This window comes from Pundamilia nyererei, unplaced genomic scaffold, assembly GCF_000239375.1.
Source record: "Pundamilia nyererei isolate P.nyererei 1_Seehausen unplaced genomic scaffold, PunNye1.0 scaffold00005, whole genome shotgun sequence".
Taxonomy (NCBI): domain Eukaryota; kingdom Metazoa; phylum Chordata; class Actinopteri; order Cichliformes; family Cichlidae; genus Pundamilia; species Pundamilia nyererei.
In genome coordinates, this window is record NW_005187406.1 from 4,434,843 (window position 1) to 4,447,006 (window position 12,164).

Sequence of the window (12,164 nt, forward strand, 5' to 3'; positions counted from 1 at the left end):
ATCACCAAAAGATCTGCATTTCCAACTGAAAAATGATGAATCCTGTCATGGAGGAAAAGAAAAGATGTAACGTGAGATCCATTTGGAAGGGAGAAAGACGAGCCTACTGACTGTATTAGTAAGGAGAAAAAAAATTAACTGAGTCGAGATGACAAAAGAGTTATGAATAAAAATACAAGTGGGAGTAGGAAGCTGTTGAAATGGATGGTCCCTGTCAGACAGAGCAGCTTGGGAGCAAAAACAAATAGGCAACTACATCCAAATTGGAATCTACAGCCTGGCAGATCAAAGGTACATGTCAGCGCGTAGACAAAGTGTCAGTTTCTCTGACATGCCAGCAGCCATCAGTTACAGAAGTGGATTGGCAACTGAAGAAAGGCTGGAGTGCACATCCAGGCCAGGACCATTTATTTTTATATCCCCAGTCCTTTGGTACAAAAAAAAATATCTCCTTTTTCTACAGATTTGCAACATTAAAGAAGTTCTTGAGGAAAAATCTTTTTGTTTTTACGAGCTAAGCAAAAAGTATAGACCAGGGGTCGGCAACCTGCGGCTCTGGAGCCTCATGCGGCTCTTTAGTCCTTGTACTGCGGCTCCGTGTGGTCTGCGAAAATAAATTAGAAGTATTTAGCTGAAGTGTGTTTTATTTGTGATTAGTTATTTTTTTAACTTGTAGTTCTAAATTGGAAGATTATTGTGATATTGAAATATAAAATAAAATTATATTTTATTATTTTTTCATCGCTCAAAATAAGCGTCACACTCGCGGAAGCCGGTGTACTCGCCGAAGCGCCGTGCATTTATCGAGACTTTCAACCCCAGGTAGGCCAATTATGGATCTTCGGATCCACATTATGTCAGCAGCTGTTCTCCACCGTGAACTATGTTAAAAACAAACACCGCTCACGCCTCACAGATGACAGCTTACAGTCCTGCGTAAAGATGAAAGTGACTTAATAAAGCCCCGATTTTTAGACGCTGTGTGCGGAGGTTCAGGAGCGGAAGTCCCGTTGTAAACATACCACGGCAGACCCGACGATGTTTCCATGAACACGCTTTTCAGCATCTCTTTATTGACCACTTTTCACACACGGTTGCTGTACGCATACAGCCGGCTGTAGCTTTTCAGCTCACAGCCCGACACATACCAGCAACAGCAGAGAGCACAGACGTTAAGGCGGCGAGGCGTGATTGCGGGTGCCGCTCAGGTGCGTCCACCTCCCCTGCAGCGGCGCTGCAGACCACGCCCTGCCACACACATCAACCTGGTAAAATACATATTTAGGCAGAATTTTGCAAATATCTATTTTTCTTTTTTTTAGCAGCATAGTGCTTTTTTTCCAATTGTTTTTTCAAAGTCAGGTCAAGGCTCCAAAAGCCCAAAGGCGATATAAGGGAGCCTCACAACAGTTTTTGTTTGCTGGATCATTTTAGTTCAGCTGGGTGTCTTTCCTTTTGTTATATTTCTTTAAGAGTTCAAAATGTGTTAATTACATAAATAAAATGTAATTTTCTCTGTAGCACTTCATGGATTTCATAAGCAACACACCTTAGTTGAAGCATAAAGGTAAAAAACAAAACAAAATAATATATGCAGTGTTATCTTCATTTTAGATGTCAAAAAGTATTTGCGTCTCCCAGTGTTTTCTTTTGCGTGGAAACCGGGTCCAAGTGGCTCTTTGGGTGTTAAAGGTTGCTGACCCCTGGTATAGACCATTATATTTTCAGACACTGTACAGAATATGTATATATGCGGATGGGTTTCTTGGACATTTGTTTATATTTAACGGCGCAGCGAGTCTCTTTACAGAAACTCTTTAAATCTTTTAGCTTTCTTGGCTAACAGATTAGCTACCTGAAGCTTGAGCTCCTTCCACAGACGTTTACAGGACTGAGGTCTGGAGACTGGCTAGCCTTGTTTGGAAGAACAGATATGTTGAGTGTGACCCAAAGAACATATCTGTTCTTCCAAACATGGCAGGTTAGGTTGATGTGAGTGAGTTTCATCTGACCGCAGCACTTACTCCAAGCCTTCTCTGAATTATTTAGCTGTTCAATGGGAAAGTTAAGATTTGGTCTTGCCGACCATGGCGGACAGACTGGAATGGAAGAAACTAATTCTGTGGACAGGTGTGCTTTACACACATAACACATTGAGATCAGGAGTATCTGTAATTGACTGATTGTTTGTAACGTGGCACACAACCAATCAGTGGGAACCAGAATTCTGGCTGGGCTGTAGGGAATCAAGTACTTCACTTTCACTTAATGAGACGCAAATCTATTTATAACTTTTATGTAATGTGTTTTTTCTGAACTTTTGGTTAATATTCCGTCTCACTTAATTAAAATGAAACCATCATAAAAAATAGAGACTGTTCATTTCTTAGTAAGTGAGCAAACTTACAAATTCAGCAAGTGACCAAATAATATTTTCCCGCACTCTAAGTAACAGCTAAGAAGGCACCAATATTTTAATCACCAAAACTAAGCACAAACTTCTGGGATGGCCAGCAACCCATAATAGTAGTTACATAATTCATTTAAAAATTCTCCAACAGCACACACACTGGGGGGGGGGGGGGGGTCAGTAGACACTATAACTGTCTGTCTATCAGTCAAAGTGACTGTGCCCTGAACGTGACTATCCAGCTGGAAAAGTTGGAAAAATTCACCCAATTCAGGATTGAATCTCTGAAACAGCATCTAAAGGAATTATTTCTACAAAACTCCAAACTTTCCACTGCAGGAAAGGTTTAAGTTCTTAGTGGAAAACAAGGTTAGACAACATTTTTCATTTTTAGTGGCCATTCGTGTACCTTGTTCAATCTATTTCTAACATTTTTAATCATTCAATTTATTCTCTACAGTTATATGCCAATTTTAGATTAGATCAGATATATAAATAACGAACAAACACATAAATACTGGCCTTACACAGCTTGTCCACTAGGGGCCTGGCCCAAATGTCCCACATCTCATCACAGCTCCATCAATCACTTATATTATGTTAGATATTGCTGAAAATATTGTCCACAAAGGTTTCCTGCACCATGCTGATGCTAGTCTAATGCAATGCCACCTGTTTTGTCATTTACCAGGTTCAAAATCATTGTAAAGCTGAGGCACAGGACCAGGTCAAAGACAAGACTTCAGTCACTGGGAAATCAGTAGGATTGTTTCTGGGTTGGGTTTCATTTCCTCAAGCAGAAAACAGATTTTTATTTATCGAATAGCCTGAAACAAAACAACACTCTAGTACTGTTTGTAAGGAAAACTATTTGCGGCCCAATTGTGCTTATATTTGTAATCAACATGAAAAGGCCCATACTGAGGAAGGAAAAGAAACAAACCCTACAAGGCTAAAAGGTAAGTACGAGGGCAGCAAGGAAGAACATGTAATAATTGGAAAAGAATGAAGATGTAAGCAAGATGAGAGCAGGCAGAAGCAGAAGGTGGGTTTGAGATTCCCACTGCAGGTTGTCGTCCTGTTCCAGCCTGTCAGGAGCAGATGGACTGAGAGACAGAAAGAAGACATATTTGACAGGCCTGGTGATCAAAGTAGCCGAAGAATCAGAGCATCAGTCTTTGAGTGCTTTCAAGTTGAAGAGGTTCAGCTTGAATGAGTGAGGCTTTTACAGTGCTGAAGGTAGATAGGAGGAGGTCAATACTCCTCTGCTCCCCTCTTTTATCCTCCAGCTATTCATCAGTCTATCCACCAATCTGTGCCTTCTTGCCTTTTCACTAACATTTAAAGTGTAGCAATAGAGGGAGACTGACAGAGATATTACAGACGAGGCTTCCATCGTGTTAAGATCCAAATCGATCAATAAGGTGGAAGATATACGCAGGCGAGAAAGAGATGGACGGTACATGAAAAGATGAGCAATTAATGATTACGCTCATCCAGTAACTCAGCATCCATTCATGCCTCCTCTGTTTGTTTAACTCAGTTTGGTCAACTTCTGCCAATTTCCAATTCTGCAGACACATCTCAAACTTAGTATTTATTCATCTCTCTGAGCTACATCCTCACACTTTGCCTGAGCCGCAGCGGTATTCTGCAGTAGTGCTATTAATCTTTCACCTGTTTGTCAATCAAACCTGCATCTTTAAACTTTAGACTTGCCACATGCCCCACAGTAGCAGCACCAGTTTGTTATTTATGTTCTAACAGCTCAACAGAACTTCCAATATTACAGCAGATGTGTGTACATGCCTGTAGCACTTTCGGCCTGTTGCTTAGTCGACTGGCATCATTTTCTGATGTCACATTTGACTCCATGTGTATCCAAAGCTTGAACCCTTCTCAGTTTGTTAATCACTTGACTTATTTTTCTACTGCTTGACAGGAGCAGCTGGAAGCTTAAAAAAAAACATTACATGACTGCTTAACAAAGTTACCCTAAGTTTTCTACAGACATTTGTAGGGATGGGTACCGGTGTCCGGTTCTGACATAAACGGTAGTAACCAGACCGAAAAGCAGCGCACATTTTGGTGCTTTATTTCGGTGCTTTTTTTTCCTGAGCTGTGATACACTTTAGATTCTAGCCAATCATTTTACGTTTCCGAGGATAGTAGGCGGGGCCAGGTACGTACGTACGTTCTGTTAAAGCAGAGCTGCAGATTAAAAATGTCCAAGGCGAAGCGGTTAAAAGTCTGGCTGTACTTCACAGCAAAATATGCAAACTCAGCAGCCTGCAACAAGTGCTTTAAGCTGATACTGTGATACTGTCAAAGGAGGTAACACCTCAAATCCGATGAAACACCTGGCGATGCATAGCGCCGTATTTGATAGCTTGCTGCGAGACCTCACACCGAGCACATCTACTGCGAGTAGGTTGCCTGTTATGCAACATCCCCCAAAAACACGAAGAGGAGAGTCCTGGCCCCTAGCCCTGCCAGTGTAGCAGAAATGATGACGGATGATGGTGGCAGCAGCCGTTCTTCTCTGCGTGAGTAGCTAATTTACGTTGAGTAGGCTAACCACGTTATTACATTAATGCATGTAAGGTGAACTAGCAAACATCATCATAGCTACATGCGGCTGTCCTCTTGTTTGATGGCAGATACTCCCTTCACCCTGGCTAAAAAGGCTAAAATGACCAAAGAAAAAGTGGAAAACAGTTAAACATGAGAGGCTTAGGACAAAGTTTGTGTTTTTTCCATTGTTTAAGCACTGCTTCCAGCCAAGAGTGATACCATATATGCCCCATAGCTGCAGAAAAGGCTAACATTGTTATATTTTTACAAAAAACAGCTGAACATGAGAGGTTTTTGGACCAATTCTGTGTTCTCCATTCTTTAAGCACCGGTTTGAGCACCGTTTGAGCACCGGCACCGTTTCAAAAGTACCGATTTGGCACCGGTATCGGATAAAACCTAAACGATACCCATCCCTAGACATTTGTGAGCCCAGGAGAATGGACGTTAAAGACTTTTCCTGATCACCTCTGTGCTCATCTAACAACACAATCACTGCATTCGAGCACTCGTGCTCCTTTCAGTTACTAATCTGGGCAAATCTTCAGGTCTAACATCAAAACTGTTGTTCCTTGAAGACCCACTTAAAGCTATTCAAGACCACAGACTTCCATTTAACACACTTTTGACTCCATGGCTAATTTGCCTCTTTGTATAAACTGTATATTATCCATAGGACTTAAAGTCAGAGGAGCTGACTATAGGGTTCATATAGTGGTTATAGATCGGTGTGCGTGTGTGTGTGTGTGTGTGTGTGTGTGTGTGTGATCATTAAGGTAGCTACATTATATCTCTTATATGTAGTGTATGTTGAAACTTTACAGAGCAGTTAGATTTCTAGAGGGTTAAAATACAACATTCAAAAACACTAGCAAGTTTTTAAACAGAAGAAGCTAGTTATTCAGTATGAGTCACAAAAAATGCTAAATACAAACTGTGATGTTTTTGTTGGCTTTCATATTTTAGAAACAAAAGACGTATGAATCACTATAGCTCAGAGTACAATCACTCAAATTGTCCGCTCTATGACACTGTAATCCAATCACACTCCTTGCGGATTCCTAATTGCCACAGGCGACATTACCATCATGCTCTGACATGATGGTAATGTCTTCCAGAGTTATGTATTTAAATTCACTACTAATATTGTAGACACAGGTAAGATAACAGAGATTTCAGATATCTAAGTAGTTTATTTTCATTTTATAAGAAAGAAATCATGTTTGCCTCAACACCCATACTGAGATGATCTACCAATCTATCAGCACCTACATTTCCACTCCAGGTACCTATTCTGTCCCTGAAACTTCAAAGAAAGAAAAGGTTCCTTTACACTGTTGTTTATATGTGATTCCACTTCAGTCTGAAGAACCTCAGAGATTAGGCAAATTAGTTCACTGATGTAGAAACAGCTATTCTGACAAGACTTTCTAAAAACATGGCAAACCAGACGTTCCAGCTGTGTAAGCCTCTCTTGTCTTGCTCAAACAGAGCAATCAAAAGCTGTGCTTGGGCCAGATTTAAATGTTATCTTTATAAAAAGTAAGTTATCCTAACAAAAAGCAGTCACCACTCACACATCCCTAAACTTCCAGAATGTGCCAACCCCCCTGAGCAGGGACTTTGCTGGGGGTAAGATATTGTAGTTCTTATTGAAGTTAAGTGCATTGAGCATCTTCAAATGTTCCTATGGTAAAAAAAAAAAAAAAAAGCAGCTAATGCATCGATCCCTCACCCTCTTTCAGCTGCAGCAGTACTGTGCTGTCAGTGGGATCACTGCAGAAGTAGCCTCCGCCCTGATCATCCCAGAACAACACGTCCTGCCTCAGCTGCAGCTCCTCAGCCCACTGCAGCCACTCTGTTTGTAGCGTGGCCTCGTACAGGTCCAGCAAACCACATATGATGAAGGCATAGTCATCCAGGAAGCCAGAGATAGACGGAGATCTGCAGAGCGCAGAGGGAGAAAGTGAAAATCAGAGGAGCAGGAGAGGAGAGTGGGAATCAGGACAATTTTCATTAAGAATTTATTGATCGATGCGTTGACATGAGTTACTTTTAGTGAACTAGTTTTGCTTTGTTTTTTTCTCCATTCCATGCTTTACTTTTTCATACTGCCTGAGGAAGACAAACAGCCAGATGCTAAAGAAATGTGGAGGGACTGCCTTACAAAGGCATTACAAAGAGCCTGAAGGAGATACTTGGGACAATCCACGACTACATTATAATACACATAGTTAGCTGAGTATAATCACTTCCTGAAGCATTTTTCTCAATGTGTAATTATTCATCTGTGTTTCTATAGTAAAGGCAAAGACATTCGCATAGGCACACAACTGCATACATAAGATGTCTGACGTTTGAAGTAACTCTTTTTCCTCCTCCACTTCATTCAGACGAGTTCTTTTGTCCTACCAATTTCTTCCAATTTTACAAATCATTCTCTGTCAGTGAAATTGATTCTGATTTATTGTTCAAGACTTGTCCTTCACAATGTTGCTACTGAGTCGCTGCAAATCAGCTTCTAAATTCGAGGGTTATTCCACCACGTGCTACTTTTCCCCTCCAATTCTTATGACGGCACCCCGTCTGAGTGAGTGCATGGGGACAGACAGTGACAGGAGGCCAGACAGTGCTGTGACATGAGAGGCTGATGGCTGGCAGTCAAGAGGCTAAAAACAGGAGGTGCACTTGGAGAAGATAAAGTGCATGACTTTAAGGTCATGGAGAGGTGAGGAGTCAGAGAGCAGCTTTTCTTCCCCAGAAAAAAGGTTGATTCATGAGCCAACTCATACACAGAGCAAAAGCACTTGTTCTAGCCAACTCAACTCAGTATAGGACTGTGCAAAAGTCCTGACCCACCCACTCTTTTCTTTTGTTTCCATGGAGCCAGAATTTCTTGTTATTTTTAAATTGGCCTTAAGCAAAAGTTCTGAGGCTTTCTGAAGTGGCTTTGGCCACTTTATTCACTCGTTTCAGTCCCTGTAACATGACAATTATCATATAGATTATTCTGTAAAATCTGAGGCCATGGTTCTCAGCTGGAAAAGGGTGGAGTGCCCAGTCCGGGTCGGGGATGAGTTCCTGCCCCAAGTGGAGGAGTTCAAGGTTCTCGGGGTCTTGTTCGCGAGTGATGGGAGAAGGGAGCCGGAGATCGACAGATGGATTGGTGCTGCGGCCGCAGTGATGCAGCTGGTCGAGCTACGTCCCTACCCTCAACTATGGCCACGAGCTGTGGGTAGTGACCGAAAGAACGAGATCGCGGATACAAGCGGCGGAAATGAGCTTCCTCCGAAGGGTGGCTGGCCTCTCCCTTAGAGATAGGGTGAGAAGTTCAGCCATCCGCGAGGGGCTCAGAGTACAGCTGCTGCTCCTCCACATTGGAAGGAGCCAGCTGAGGTGGTTCGGGCATCTGACAAGGATGCCTCCTGAGCGCCTCCTGGGTGAGGTTTTCCAGGCATGTCCCACCAGGAGGAGGCCCTGATCTATGTTTACACATAGCAAATAAATGATTTTTCTTATATTTTCTATATAATTAAAGGAATGTGATTTCTTTTTTTGTCAACAAGGAGGCCGTTGTTTTTTGAGTTTGAAACATAAACAATTCCTTCCAGCAACTTGATGTAAGTAAGTATCCAAAACATACAAGTTTCATTTATATAATTTTTAAGGGATCTTATACCTGTTTTCACTCTTGTATACTTTTCATACAAGTTTCACACAAGACATAAATCTTATAAAGTTTGTATCTATATATCTTTTCCATATGGGGTACACGTACTGGAAAATTATTTACTAGGCCTCACCTATCACGCGACTGGAGAGCACAAACTCCGCCATTGTCGTTTTCCATCAAACACTCGTTAAAACAGCAACCTATAGGTATGTTAGCGCACTCATCCCCGACTGTCCGAGGGAAGGGCGGGGTCACACATTGAAACAGACGCAAGGCAGCCCAGGCGGGGAAATTTTACTTTTACATTTTGCGACTCATATTATTTCTCTATCTGATAAGAAAACTATTCAATCAGATAGTTATTTGTGGTGAATAAAATACAGTTACACTTTCAAGCACTTTTAAGCGCCACATCTGAAATTCAAGCACTTTTCAAACCTTGAAAAGACAACATTAAAATTCAAGCATTTTCAAGTATTTCAAGCACCCGTACGAACCCTGTTACAAGTCCTTTAAGATGCCCGGACAAATATCCCTTGAGATTGATAAAGAATAAATCTGGTCATTCCAGTTATTGCTTGACAGAACTGTGAAAACTCGTTTTTTGCCTCATATTCTGTACTTCCATTTATGCTTGCACGTTTCAGTAAATCGCTGCATTCATTTCCCACTTTCCTTACAAAATATAAAGAAATTTTACACTAATACTTTTGCACAGTACTGAGCTTATAAAGCAGATATATATATAATAATGAGAAGTTTATTTTCCCTAAGATCTTTGTTGCATGAGCCTCATGAAGTCAGGGTCTTTAGAAACACCCACACTATGCAGTGATTTAGAAAACTACTGCAGTAGTGGCACAGAGTGTCTGCTGGTGCAAAGTCTTTAAATTGAAAACAAAAAAAAACATTTTAAATTACATTTAACACCAGACACATCAAATATTGTATTTCAATAGAACACAATCTCAACCTTCCCTACACTCACACACAGACATTACTAAGCCAGCTTCTCAATCATTTTTGTTTTCTTAGTTTAAAAAACAAAACAAAAGAGGACAACAGCCTTTTCAGTCACACAGCAACATGTCATCTGGCTGAGGTGACTCCAGCCACAGGGATGACAGCCAGAGACGAGCGCTAAAGACGACCTCACTAACACACAAACACAAAAATGTAAAAAGCCTTTCAGAAATACTCGACAGCCTTTTCATTCACACCTTCAACAGCCCGTGTTAAATGAGTCATTTCCCTGAGAGCAAAGATAAAACACCTTGTCAGTCTACTGTATCATAGCACCGCGGGGGACACTTTTAGAATGATGGCTTCATCATGGTTCCCAGATACACAGGCACTCACTTCCCACTAAATAAAGCTTAGATGGAGGAACTTACTGGGGTGATGTGGGTCACAGAAAGGCAACGGGTCCCATCGTTTTAACAACAGCACTGACCTTTATGTTCGAGTCTAATTTAATATGTTTGCTCGTCCCACAGAACGTGCTGCTTGAGGAGTCAATTACATATGAAAAAACACAATTGTGAACAAACGAGAGACAAAAATAAAACACACAGAAGGAGATTCCCCTTTCTGAGTCATTAATAAAACAATGTAGCTAACCCTAACAGAAGCCTATGATACTCTGCAGACCCTTGAAATTAATTTGAATGCCCTCATCTAATTGCTCTTTATGCGCCAGCCCATCAGCGTGTGTGGGATTGTGTATAAAACTGTAATTGAACGGCAGTGAGGTGGAAAAAGAATAACTGCTTATGACACTATTAGAGTGCAGTCAAAATCACATTTGATTATTGGCTCAAAAAGTTTGAATTTGCATTACTACATATTATTGTGATCTTTGGAAAAACAAGCAAACAGACCCACACAGTAATGACAGGCTCATGCTTAAAAAGCCAGATTCGTTTTAGCACAAGAAAATAACATTTAATTTAAACTGCAACAGTCATTGAATGAAAACAAACCATCTTTAAAACTAACATCATTAAAAATCAAATCAAATTGGTGGGGGTGGGGCTTGGAGCCTATCCCAGCTACCATAGTGCGACGGGCAGAGTACACCCTGGACAGGCCGCGAGCCTGATGCAAGGCTAACATTAAACTAAAACAAAATAAAATAAATTAGGGGGCTCCACTATAGGTCAGCTGGTTGACCAGGCAATACATATGCCCCAACAAGGGTCTGGGCTCCATTTCTCCCCACACAATTTCATCTGGCCCCACCCTTTCTTCCTACTTTGGATAGTACAGAGTAGACTGCAGTCTAATAATTCTACAATGCCAAAAAAGAAATCTTAAAAAAACAACTAATTGAGAAGTTATCTCTGCTAAGTGTAGTGCTGAAGAGGCTACAGCAGCAGCCTGAGTAATGAGTCAACATCACCAGTGACCCACTTGCCATGGCTATACTGGATCCATTGTCATGCCTTCCTTTGGTTCCTAAAGACCTTGGTGATACTCTTTATGATCAGCTCCTCAACATTACCACGGCCTATTAACCCAGTTAGCCCGAGCACCTACTATTCCTCCTGGTAAATTAGCGCACGGCCCATATGTGCCTGGCCTGGTGTGACAGAGTGATTTACCAATGTACAAAAAGTAAACCAGCCCTGAGAAAAGGGCTTTGGTAAGCACTCTCAGTGCCGACCCCATCTTGAATTGGAACATTATGAATGAGACACAGGCTGTGGAAGACAGAGGCTCGTGGTGTTTATCTGTTTATATGCGTGTTTAAAATTGCATGCATTTCATGCTGTGATGTGGGCTTCCTGGCATATTTTTCTGCTGATTCGGCTATACTGCATACTCACTCATTCATAGTAACTAGGACATAGGGCTAGCCAACAGAACGGGGACACCTGGAGTGATGGTGTAGAATCAACAAGAGACTCTGTTCGTTCCGCTGTGTTTGTCACACTGATGAGAAATTCTGTTTGTATTTGGTCATCTTGGCCATTTCAACACAAAAACCAGAGTTTAAGCTTAACAGTATTAGCTTAACTCTGTGCCATCTTCCACTTCATGTTAGGCTTAACTGTAAAAGGTTAAAAATCAAACACGGCACCCCGTAAAAGAAAACAGTCATTCTAAGACAAAACAGATTTTGTACTGTTGCTATGTAGGCTGAAAAAAAACTCATCACGAGTCATTCAACAGGCGTCTTTAACCCAGTTAACACAGGGCCAGTCTTGTCTCAGATAGACAAAATGATAGAAACTAAAAGAGAAAAACTAATTACTGACCTGCAGCATGTAAATGTGGCTTTGCTATAACCAGGTTACTAGAATGCATGTGAACATGTTCTCTGATTTCTCAGAGTAACCTAATTTATCCAGATATAACCGTTTCCTGTTTGCATATAAACAAACAATCTCAGTACAGAACTACTGCGTACCGCTCCTCTACTACAAAGTGGAAAAAAAAAACATTTTCCACATCCTATTTAACAATGTCACACAGTACAAAAGGGACAAAGCTGTCTGTCATTTG

General features: G+C 41.2%; 1 protein-coding gene across 1 annotated transcript in view; it reads right to left on the minus strand.

Annotated features, from left to right (window-relative positions):
* spata20 (spermatogenesis associated 20) overlaps positions 1 to 12,164 on the minus strand; it is a 55,859-nt gene that overhangs the window by 30,446 nt on the left and 13,249 nt on the right. The window contains exon 13 of the mRNA XM_005721844.1: positions 6,720 to 6,928. Within this exon, the coding sequence (XP_005721901.1) occupies positions 6,720 to 6,928 (209 nt within the window). The remainder of the gene's footprint in view (positions 1 to 6,719; positions 6,929 to 12,164) is intronic.